The sequence below is a fragment of the Oreochromis niloticus genome, linkage group LG6 (assembly GCF_001858045.2).
Source record: "Oreochromis niloticus isolate F11D_XX linkage group LG6, O_niloticus_UMD_NMBU, whole genome shotgun sequence".
NCBI classification, from domain to species: Eukaryota; Metazoa; Chordata; class Actinopteri; order Cichliformes; family Cichlidae; genus Oreochromis; species Oreochromis niloticus.
In genome coordinates, this window is record NC_031971.2 from 36347284 (window position 1) to 36360044 (window position 12761).

The window sequence follows — 12761 nt, forward strand, 5'->3', positions numbered from 1 at the left end:
ATAAACTTATTTTAGATAACACAGTGTGCTGTTGGGGCACAGAAGTGATGGCTGCTGAAAATATACCTGTGTATATTTCATTAAATTTAAGTTACAATCTATGATTACTGATTCCATTAATTATTATTTACAAGACTTTTGAATACTGACATATTATAATAGATGAAAGCAAACTGACTTCTTTTAAAACAGAGTCATGTCCAACTGGCCATAAACATACAAGCAGTTGTGTATATAATAAAATTCCCGTTACATATTAAGGCAGGAAATTAATGCATTTTTCAGCATAAATCTCCCTGTAACAACCTAACACAGCTTCAAATACTATGCATCATTTATACAAGAGGCAGTCTTTCATAAGAAGTGGCTGTTCTTTATAATACAATACAAAGTCAGATCATACATGCAAGGCATGAGTACTAACATGTTTTAGCAGATGTGGCATCGAATAATGAAATAGCCAACAAAACTGTGTGATTTTCCATGTGCTTTGATAAAAGATCCTCTTCAAAGAGCCCATTGATCGATATGTGGAGCACAGCAGATGCACCTCCACAAATGTGAAATACTCTGAATAATGGCTGAATACCGGTTTGATTGATTTTTCTCACTTGCGGAAAAATATGCCAGATTAGCTTTGCCTTTAATGACATTGTATGCTTTACTCTTCATACATAGGCTTGTTTTTATATCCTGTGTTTAACAAAGACAGCCCATTTTGCTAAATGACTCAAATCCTGTTTCATCCCCTTCACCCAGAGCTTTTACACCAATTTCTACAATGACTGAAAATCCATCCACTGACCCCTCTATGTGTCTATTTTTCATCATATAATTTGTATAGCTGACATTTACAGCACAGCACTAAAAAAAACTTCTCATATGTGTATCAGTGAAATGAAAGTTTTGTTAATTATAGTTGTGAGTCAACTTAGTTTCTATAGTTATTTCTGTAATTTCATTATTGCCAAATATACCTCAGAGGGCTTTACAGTGTGTACAGCATACAACACCATCTGTCCTTGTTGCCTAAAACATGAAACCTAAACATATTTGTGTTTCAGAAAGGTTGGCATGACATCTGCAGTACCACATGACTATAATACACACATACATATACATACATAAATATATATTTTAAAAGAGAAAATATGATGGAGGCAATGCTACGCCGTAGCCAAGTATGGCTGCTAGTTGAAGTGGGCCACTGGTGTTAATTGACTATGTGAAGGTTGACAGAAGTAGTAGGATGAATTCTGAAGTGTACAGGGCTATACTTTCCACTTAGATTCGGTGAAATGCTGCAAAACTGATCAGACAGTGCAAATTGATATTGACAAGTGCAAAATTGTCACTTGATCTCAGCCCGATAAAACATGCTTTTCAGGTTCTGAAGACAAAACTGAAGGCAGGGAAGCCCACAACTCAGCAGCAAATGAGGGCAGCTGCGGCCTGGCAGAGCATCTCACTGGAGGAAACAACATTTTGTGATCTAGATGGGTTTTAGATGTCAGGTAGTCACTGACTGCCAATCCAGGTATTAAAAATAATAACATTTGAAATATTTTTTGCCTAATTAGTTTTGAGCCTCTGAAAATGCAACTACTAAACATTTAATGTGATACTTTTGTAAAACCCCTTCTGCTAATAGTAACAAGTGCCGGATTTCATGTCTTTTTCCCCAAAGGTCTGCTTAATGCTTTCTCCCTCCAACACCCAAATGAAACCTCTGTCCAGCCTCATTCGTGTCTTTCATGTAAAATAGCAGATTGAAGCACTTTGTCCAAGACAAGTTTCTTCTGGACAAATCCACACAGTGTGAGTAAATGTTTTTAGAGCACAGCAGGATAAAAGCTGGGAGTCGTGATTTAGAGGTCTTTGAGTTAGCCACTGCCTTTTCATGTGTGTGTTTGTGTGTGTTTGCCTGTGTGATGTTAAACATGTTAAGGAGAATTTGAGGCTCTGTTGATGAAATGTCAAGCAGCAAGGGGCTGACCGAAGGAGGTGGATGTTGCTGTGGTGACTGCAGTCCCACGTTTAAAACAACTGAAGGGTCATCTGTCAAAGGCTCGCAGTGATGTCAAAACGACTTTGCTTGTATTTTTTTCACAACTTTTATGCTTTTTTTATAGAATCTATATAACAGGCATTATTAATTAACAGTTATCAATAACATATTGAATTATTCGGTCCCAATTTCCTCCACTTTTGGAAGCCACCATTTAAACAGACTCCCCGAATGACTCTCCAAATCCTCCTCATTCTCTGCCTATAGCCCCGGCCATTGTTGCTCTATACGATGGCACTGCTGACCTATACGAATAGACTAAAAACAGCCACGCATTCATCGCCCGCACCTCTGTGACTGCGCTGTATATGATCTGCTGAGTCGACAGGCCCCATAGGGTTACAAAGAGAGAGAGAGAGAGAGAGAGAGAGGGAAGTAAGGGGGGTGTGCGTGTGGGGGACATGGAAAGCGAGCACTGAGCCCGTGCGTAAAATCGTAGTTGCGCGTGCACAAACCGTTTTTACGCACGACCCCAGGAGCGATTATTTTCTCACCTGCGCCAATTTTCCCACACTTACCGGAAGTTTTCCTCAAGCTACCTTCAAAATAAATGTTGAGGGGCCTCCACATGTTAGGTGTCGATATGATTAATATACAAAATACACTCAATATATGCGAAATGATTATTTTATTTATCTTCTAAAAGCAAAATGTACTAATCTCAGAACTTAAAGCTGGTGACTTCAAAACACAGGGTCATAGGAATTATGAAACAAGCCTGGGACCCAGAATGCTTGCTGCTGTGAAAGTGATTCAGTAAGTTGTAAATTTGTTTGAATCAGAATAAAGAAGCAGGAATAAACACAACACTGAGGACTTAAAAAGTTTAGCTTCTCTGTGACAAGCTAATAGAAAATGTATATATATATTATTCTGAGAGTACAAAGAGCTAGTGCTGTACTTTAATTTTGAAGAATTTAGCCGGAAGACATCAGTCATGTTCCTGTCCTACTGCAAACACTCACCACTTTCACGTCATTGGAAAAGAAGGGCGGCACGCGCACACTAACGAGCATGAGGATCCCGCGTGAACGCCAGTATAAAATAGAACCTCCAGGTTCAGACTAAAGTCTATGCAAAGAGCATTTAGAGTGTGAGGAGTGCCAGCAGCGCATCCAGGTAAGATGACCCGGACATTTCCTGCTTCAAAACTTTCCCACGGGAGTGGTTTAATTGATTAAATGGGCCTGGTTGGTCGTATTGTAGAAATGAGAAGGTGGAGGTTAAATTTATACAGAAAGGAATCTCAAACAGAAACTGTTGGTGTGATTTTTAAAAACTACTCCAGAGATGCTACATTTTAATGCTTGTACATATTTTCATTCATGCTCTTTATCTCTCTTTACTCTAGAAATGAATAGAGTCGTTAAAGCCCACATGACCTCACCTATGATGTTCCCTAGAATGGGCACTGCTCATTTCTTTAAGGTGAATTCACATACTTTTTATTTACACTCATAAATGTAAAGTGTAGACATGCCCAGCTTCACCCTTTCTCCGTGTCTCCCCCCGTGTGCAGGTGACTGTGTTTGAACAGGAGCATTTCCAGGGCAAGTGTCTGGAGTTCACTTCTGAGTGCTGCAACATCCACAACTGTGGTATGGACAACATCCGCTCCATCCGAGTGGAGAGTGGAGCGTGAGTCACACAGCCTGTACGCCTGCAAGTCTCTGTGGACAGCTGACTGTGTGTGTGTGTATGTGTGTGAGTGTGTGTTTATGTAAGTGTGTTTCTGTGATACAAGGGTAGAGAATGAGGCACCCACTACCAAACATGCCACCGCAAAGGCCACTGCGTCCTACATGTAGGGTCCACACACCAAGGCAGTAATGGGGGGTGAAAAGGAGTCTTTTATTTTAAAGACATTCAAATTGCTTTCACCATTTCTGGCTTTAAAAGCTGTTATACTTTCCTCATCATTCATTCTTTAAGGCCACATGAATGGTTTTATTTTTATAGCTTGCTGTCCACCTTTTTTTTCATTGCTTGTATGTGAAGGCCAGTGTCAGGATCTCTCAGATAAAGATGATGCTTTTAGAAAGAACTATCTATTTAGAGTAGCTTTAAAAAAAATGATATCCATTATGTACTACCAGTGCTGTTATAATAACCTTTCGTGAAGCTTTACTGGACTGGAAACACTTTTGTGTTACTCAGATATTAAGATTTCTTAATGAGTTTACATATTTTAGAGTTGGGATGTCAAACATAAGCCCTGGGGGCCCTAATCAACCCAGCAAAGACGGGTCCACTGGGCTTTGAAAAATGTGAAGCAGTGTGCAGATTTTAAACTTTTTACTGTATTTTCATAGGTTGTACAGCTTCTTCTATTCATAAAGACCTCCTCCGTTGTCATTCGTATTACAAAGTAGTAAATTAACAGGCAATAAAACTATTATCTACTGTAAAGCTTGATTAAAAGTGTGAATTAACAAAAACTTTATATTTTATAAATATAGGACAGTCTAGTTAATGAGCTACCAGTACTTTTACTGTAATTTTACACATTGATTATGGAAAAACTGAGACATACTGTTGGAATTACAATTTTATTTCTTTAGTTCTACATTAGTTCATCTCAGGGATTAAATATTTAGTTCAGTGTCCTTCACGGGTCCGGCCCACTTAAGATCAAAGTGTATGTAAAACAAGTTTGACATCCCTGTTGTAAAGTTTGGAGTTATCAGTGGTGAGAAGTAAGTTGAGTACCTGCTTTGAAGTACTTTAAAAGAGTATTTCCGTTTATGTTAGTTTATATATTTCTACCGTGCTAATTTTCAGCAACAAATAGATGAACGTGCCGACTACCCAACTGTCATAAAACATTAAATAACCGACTACAGAAGTTGTAAAGAAATCGTATATTTAAGAGACAAAAATCTAAATTACATTTTAAAATTATCCTCTTGCCTGTGATGCTGCGTGTGCATGTACATAATTTTGCTTTTAATTATAATGAAATGAGATGCTTGCTTTGTACAAAGCTCCAGAAAATACACAGGACTGTTCTGCAGACAGCAGCAATGGGCCCTTCCAGAAATCATGACCCAAAAACAAACAAAACAAAAGCCACAAGCAATTTTGTTCTGAAAGATTTTATGTAGGACATAATTTCTTCAATCACCAGCTGTGGGTGCAGCTAGCTAACATTAACACAGCTGAAGGGGGACACCCTCCTTTCACACTGTCAGGATAGAGATTCTTTCTTCTGCGCAGTGAGATTAGCGGTGGCAGTGGACAGACAAGAAAACTGCTCACAACAAGGTTTGTGGATATTTTGGGCTTAAGACTTCATTTGATTTTCGGTTGAACTGTTCGCTTATAATTGTGATTAATAACTTTTTTCCCCTCCATTTGGAGAAAAGAGTCGTGTATTTCAAATCTTTCAAATTCTTGTGTTACCTAGCTCTCACTTTTTGGCGTTTTAGTTCACTAGCTAACTGCTAACGGGTGTTTTTAAAGCCTTTATTGCAAAAGAAAATATTGATAGTTGAGCACAAATGTACATTTGCAACATGCTGTTGAATACTGGGCTAAAATTTGCTATAAAGTTCTGAAAAACTGAGCAGAGCTGCACATTCAATCAGTAGCTCTTGTTGTTTTATCATTAAAAGGACTGCGCCACTTTTCATTTTCCTCTTTAAATTTACAGGTTTAAATAGTTTTACACTGTCATGACACATTTATCTTAGGTTTAAACTCAGCCAGCCCAAGAGTGATCAGTGCCTTCACCATCATGACTTGTGGATTCAAACATTATGTTCTTGGTTGAGCATGAACGTGTGTGACATTTCCACCTTTTGCAGGTTTGTTTGTGTTTATGTAAAACACGACAGGAAGCTCATTTTGATCATATATTCTTAAGGACTTTAATGTGACCCACATATTTGGTCCTAAAATGTATAGAAATGTGTCAAAACAAGAAGTATATTGAACAGTTTAGCAAACATTGGTGATTGCTTTTCTGGAAGTCATCATCAAAGAATTTTACAGTCCAGTAATTTGTTTAGATGAGTATCATGTTGTCATTTTACTCTGAATTTCAAATTGAATTTTCAAATTCAAACTAATTTCAAATTAACAGAAAGTTTTATTAGACTTACAACTTGAACTGTGAAGCTCAAGTTGTGATTCCTAAAGGAAAGTGTAGTCCCTTCCTCTGTAAATAATGCAGCTGTCTGCTGGTGATGTCTCACAGGGTCAGAAAGCCTTTGGACTTGTCTTAATTTAGGAGCAGAGCACTAGACGTAATGGTCTGGGACATTTATGCATGCATTTATTCTTAACGCTGAGTGTAAGAGCAAACTTGTGTCTGACGCACATAAGACCAAATCGTTACTGCTTGTATCCTCATACGTAACCGCCCAGGCCTTAGTCATGGTGTGTAAAGCCTGCCAGAGTAGTGATTCTCCAAACACATGCTGCTTTCGCCAGTTCTATCTTATCAGTGAAAAACACACACTGAAAAGTAAAAGATGGTGAGCACTGCTTTTCACTAACAGTGCAGTGTCAGCTATTTGTACTCCCTTCCTTTGTGCAAATGCGTTAATATTTAGTGGGAACAAAATTACATAATGGATCTCTGAGGTTCCAGCCTTTATTCTGAGGAAAGATTTCCTCTCAGTCAAACTTGGTAAAGACATCATCAGGTTTAGGTATCTCACTAAAATCTGAAAGACTGTTTTGACAAATAAAAAAGATGGTGGCTAGTGAGATTTACAGTGATGGGAATAACGGTGTTAGAAGTAACATCGTTACTAACGCTGTTACTTTTTTCAGTAATTGGTAATCTAACAAATTACTATTTCTATCGTTATAACGCCATAACCCTTACTAACAAGAAAATGTGTTGCGGTGTGTTACTATTTTTCAACAGACAGACAATTGAAGCTGTCTTCAGCTTACCGGGAGTTAGGGGGGGCAAAACAATTGCACAAGTTCTGCTGATTACCTGAGGAAGAATAGCCATGGTAAACCAATCACATGACCAATTTAAGATGACATAGCAACAACCCAAGACAACCCTGAGTCTCCATTTTTGTGTTAAAAGTGGCGACTTCAAACTATATACCAGTTTTTAAATTGTGTTGATAGGCCACGTCAATGTGACAGCGGCTCAAAAAGTCGAGACATCTCGAACTCTCTCGGCTGGCCTGGGGAGGGTCATAAAGTCCACATTCTCAATGATCAAGGAAAGTTTACTTAAGTGTTTCTATCAAAAATACTCCTCAAAAATTGTTTGGCAGTTTTATTGTGTAGACACAACTCAGATTTTGGTTGCAATTTTTATCTAAGACTAATTTAATTACAAATAGATACTTTTTAAAAGCATTGTGTTGCAGTGGTGCAGTAAGCATAGAAAAGAACTATATATGCCTGAGCTGGAGGCGGCAGAGCTGAAGATGCTTAGATTTTTGCTGGGAGTGACCAGGAGGGACAGGATCAGAAATGAGTATAACTGAGGAACAGCTCGGGTTGAGCTGCTTGTAGATGTAGAGAGCCAAGGCTGAGGCCATGTGGACATGTGCAGAGGAGGGCTAGAGGATATGTTGGACAAAGGATGTTAAAAATGGAGCTGCCAGGCAGGAGAAACGAGGAAGACCACAGAGAAGGTTTGTAGATGTATTGAAGGAGGACATATGGGGTCGGTGTAACAGAAGAGGATGCTAGGGTCAGGGGGAGACGGAGGCAGATGATCCGCTGTCCCTAGCATCCTCTAAAGGGAATAGCTGAAAGAAGATTGTAGAGTAGTGATCCAAATTTTAGGCAATTTAAAATGAACTATAAGAGAGTAAAAACCCTTCAAACATGGTAGCTTGATTACTTCCTCTTTTATCTGTGTTAATATACACTCTTTCAGGTACATTTACAGAACATTTATCTGAACACTGGGGGGAAAAGTTGAGCTGAAACTTCTTTTATTTTGTTGATACGTTCGAGTTAAAAGTTTTTTATGAAGTATTGACTGGGCCTGGGTGGTTTGGGTACAAATCCCATTTCAGAGCAGGTAGGAAAAAAACACTGACAGCTGTTTGGTCAATAAAAAAAACAGAAGTTGCAGTGCATTGTGTGAAGTTCTCTCCATTGTCTTTAAAAAATGTATGTTAGTCAGACTCAAGACAGGCAGTCTTTTATTCACAACTTTTTCTTTCTCAGACATCGTTTGGTGGGAAAAAAACACTTTCAGAATTGTTTTTCACTTTTTGCTCCTTTGACTTGTAGGAATAGGATGACATGTGGGACTGCACAACAATTTTATCCCTGGTGTTTTTGAAGTTCAAACATATCGAACATTCAGATCTCTCTGAATTAGTACATAATAACGCATTCTTGCTCCACATTAAGTCTTGTTAATGGCTGATAACTCATTGTGGGAAAGTTACATAAGCTGCTGATGATGGCTGACCTGTTGGTTGTAAATATGAGTTCGAAAATTCTGTTTTTAATGTTGCGTGTGTGCAAAAAAACAGAAATAAAAATCCAAAATAGACACTCACAGCTTACAACATGATGCATCAGCACTCATGAGGCTGACGAGCAGGCCCTCTCATCCTGTCTGATGTCACTTGTCTGATTTATGTTCAGACTGATTTCAAAATGTGCTCATTACCATTTTTGCTCTGATATTTTTACCTCTGCCACTCGTGTTTCCAGCTGGGTGGGTTTTGAGCACCATGATTTCCAAGGCCAGCAGTTCATCCTGGAGAGGGGCGAGTACCCCAACTGGGAAGCCTACAGCGGCTCTCTGTCCTACCACACCGAACGCTTCATGTCATTCCGCCCCATCTACTGTGCTGTGAGTAGCAGCAGAGGGAGGAAAGGGTTGGGGGGATACAAAAATGAAAGGGTACAAGATAAGCGGGAGTGAGAGAGATGATGATAGTGAGTGACAGAAGGTGCAGTGAGCCACACAGCGGGTGACTGAGACGGCTCAAAAATAGAAATGAGACAGTTCAGAGCTAAATCTGTGCTCCCTCTGCGCTAACATTAGTGTGTTTCTTTTTCTCTATTTCCAAAGTCTCACTACAGCAGCCGTATGATGATCTTTGAGAGGGAAAACTTCATGGGCCGTTGCACCGAGCTGTGTGACGACTACCCCTCCCTGGAGGCCATGGGCTGGTTCATGCCCGAGGTGGGCTCCATGCATGTGCAGTATGGCGCGTAAGTCAGACACGTTCCTCTATAAATCTTCCAGTTTAGGTTTAAGTAAAAGCCAACGTGAGTGGCTTCAAAGATGCTTGCTCTTCAAGTGCTTGCACATTGGGGATCATTGGGCATCTCTTCATAATGTTTCCATTACAATATAAAAAACCTTTGGGGGTAAATAAAACTGATCTGAAAGCAGCTGCATAGACAGGGGAGAACAAAATCCATTAAGAACTGAGACTAAAAACACACCCTGATTTACATGCTCAAGTCACTTTCACACTCCTGAAATGTTTGATGATCAGGTCCTCGTCTAGAGTCGTTCTTTCTTACATAACTTTTCTTGTGTGGTATTTTCTCTCAACTCGAAATACTCAACTTGTTTTGATGAGGACGTTTTGAGGGTATGCAGGAGGTAGGTCACATGATGCACCATTTCACCAGATTATCTGCTAATCTCTCAAATGGGTCTGACCGTACATTATATCTTTAATTTGTGCCTCCTCGTCTTGTCTCCACCTTCTGACTGTGACCTAGAAATGATCTCAGATGTCAGAACTGAAAATTGTGTCAGTTACTAAAATGCACCAGAGAGGAGAGAGAGGAGGCTGCAGGTCTTACAAAGACAAAGTGTTTTTACCTCTGATTTTACAAAAAGAATATTTTGTTTTAATAGGTTGTTTCAGTGATTTAAGATGGTCAGCTATGTGATCAAAGCTTCTGTCCTTCAACATTCGTGTGTAATTTAAAAAACAAAGTTTTCTTTCGATAGAGGAGATCACAGTTACATCTGAGATCATGAACCACAGCACTAGTCAAATTGTAGCTAATAAATTAATGATCGTGTTGTGTCACATTATGTTGAATTGACATTACTTTAAAATTAAGCCCCAATTGCAAATATGTCTCCCTTTGTTAAATGCATGTGTGAAAAAGGCTTCACGCTTCACTGTCAATGTTCCGAGCAAGACTTTATTCTCTTCTAGGAGACATATTTTTATTTTAAAATACATCCTTGATGCTCTACATTTCACACATGAACTTCAACAAAAGGTTGAGAGAATAAAACTTAGACTCTGTTCCAAATTATCTTTCTGAAACATGGATCGCAGAGCAGGAGATGCTTTGCGTCAGCAGTGCTGTCAGTGATGTTTAGGTGAAGATACTCGCCGATACACACTCTGAGCAGTGTATTAGGGAGTTAACAGTGTAACAACTGTAGAGTAAATATATAATCCGAGCTGAGATCGTACAGTAGCCGGAGGTCAGTCAACAGAGCAACAAACGTCAAAAACAAGGAAGAAAAAGTAAAAACAATGGAAACATGAGAATTACCAGCTGCAGAACGCCGCAAAGTCTGATTGTGTAGAGTAATTAGCTGATAAGAAGCATGTTTGGCTAGGTAAACACAGATGATGCTAATGTGGGCGGGGCAGATAATTACAAATGTGGAAGAACTAACAAAACGGAGGAAGTAAAACTTCTGAACACAAAAATATCCCTAACCGCGATGGGCGGGTGAAAAACTCTCTAGCATCTCATCTGATTGTGTCAAACATTTGCGCTGTCACGTGTGCGTATGGCATGTGAAGTATAGAAAAGTTCAGAGAGCTACTTTCATCTTTGTTTTGGTTTTTTTAGCAGCTTTAAAAGGATGACACAGTTATTTTTAACACAGTTAGCAGAGACGGCCGTGTGAATCAGGCAACTACTTTGGCCAACTGGGAAATATCTCAACAACTCCTGTAGCCTGTAGCGTGACATTCAGTCTTTTATAGATGTCCGTGTTTCCCCTGGGGTGAAGTGCAATATCTTTTTATTATCATCTTCAGCCTGGCCTCTGTTCTTTTCTTTATGACAGAATGTCTGCAAAAAAAACATTTTAATGAGCATGCTAAAATAAGAAGGGTCTACGCGGTCTGCTTAACAGGGTAACAGCTCGTGTGCGATGTGACAACCTCTCACATTTCTGGTGTGCCCTGTCATATTAACTGCCGGACTTTGGTGTTATTTATTATGAGTGTCACAGCCTCAAAGAGCAGCTAACATGACTCTGTATTTTTGTTTACACATTTCCACTGAATTCGTCATGACACATTTGTTATTTACGACTATTTTTCATCAAAACAAGCCCTCAAATAAAATTGGCATACGGTTATGTGCCTGTCACAGATTTGTTGACTAATCACTAAAATCATATAGTTGTGCAGTAATATCAAAGATATGTTTGCATTCATTTAGTCATCCACATAGTGACTGTTCTTAATGAATCTCCTCCTCCTGCCTCTGCGTTTCCACAGCTTTGTGTGCTATGAGTACCCCGGCTACAGAGGCCAGCAGTACATCATGGAGTGTGACAGGCACAGCGGCGATTACCAGCACTGGAGGAACTGGGGCTCTCACTGTCAGACTCCAAAGATCCAGTCCATCAGACGCATCAGGCACTGAGAGGCGGCAGATCAGGACAGCAGCAGCAGAACAACCTGGGCCCTGGCTAACACCTGTGTGTTCAAATTTAGGAGCCCAAATCATTAACCTACAGTTCTGTGACACAAACCATTAGTGATGTAGCAGCTACCTCTTTATTCCAGCACGTGTATTTGTTTCTCTTAAAAATGAAGTGTGTTGTTTTCCATCCATCCGTTTACACAATACAGGCTCACGGGACGGTTGGAGCCTATCCCAGCTTACATGGGACAAGAGGCCGGGTACACAGAAAGACAAACATTTCTGCTAATTTCACAAATATGTCTTCGGATCACGGTACAAACCGGAGAACCTGGAGAAAACCTCATAGGCACAGGGAAAACATGCACACTCCATGCAGAAAGGACCCAGCCGGGCGGTGGATTCATACCCTGGACTACCTGCTCCACTGCTACCACTATGCCAGCTACAGTTTTCTTTTGGTACATGTAAAATAAAGATCAGAGTGAGAATGTGAAACGTTATTCCTGTGTTGTGTGAGAATGCAGGACAGTGTTCGGTATTGGATCAGCTGATCTCCCAAATGAGCACTGAGAGCGAGGTGACAGGACAGTAACAAAAGTCAGTGAATAATAAAGACGTGATCACATACTAGACTGTGTAAAACTATTAAGGTGTCAGTCGTACCTGAGCTGAAGAATCAGCACTACATGTGTACCTCGTGGCGAAGTAGCTCATCCAGCTCATGAGCCACCAAAATTCACAGGTTATTGTAACGTGTGAAGTACAGAAAGAAAGTGGTACCATTTCTTATTTGTTTTCTCTTTTGCACAAACAAAAGAAACTTCAAATCCACTGAGAAGTTGAGATGCACAAACAGCCATATTTGTCATATTACTGGTGTTACAATAAAAGCGACAGAAAGGCCCCAACCACACCTTCCTCATATGGGAGTCAGCTAATGGAACCAGTCCCTCCATGATCACAAACACTAAACTCAATATCATCAAAATAACAGGATACGAGTGTTACACGGCATGTGGCAGTGAGATTTCAAGCTATTGCATCATTTTGTATTTTTAATCTTTTTTTTTATTATTTTGTATTTCGAGTTCTTCAA

At 39.7% G+C, this 12761-nt stretch overlaps 1 protein-coding gene across 3 annotated transcripts in view; it reads left to right on the forward strand.

Moving 5' to 3' along the window:
• cryba1l2 (crystallin, beta A1, like 2) overlaps window positions 1–12160 on the forward strand; it is a 56515-nt gene extending 44355 nt beyond the window's left edge. Inside the window, exons 1-6 of one of the 3 annotated variants that reach the window (XM_003447988.5) lie at window positions 3014–3187; window positions 3420–3496; window positions 3588–3706; window positions 8723–8864; window positions 9087–9229; window positions 11515–12160. In XM_003447988.5, the coding sequence (XP_003448036.1) occupies window positions 3422–3496; window positions 3588–3706; window positions 8723–8864; window positions 9087–9229; window positions 11515–11662 (627 nt within the window). In that variant the 5' untranslated portion in view covers window positions 3014–3187; window positions 3420–3421 and the 3' untranslated portion in view covers window positions 11663–12160. Of the gene's footprint in view, window positions 1–3013; window positions 3188–3419; window positions 3497–3587; window positions 3707–8722; window positions 8865–9086; window positions 9230–11514 lie in introns of those variants that run through there. The other 2 variants (XR_003220494.1, XM_025908034.1) reach the window with 2 other exon arrangements.
• The last annotated feature ends 601 nt before the right edge of the window (window positions 12161–12761 follow it).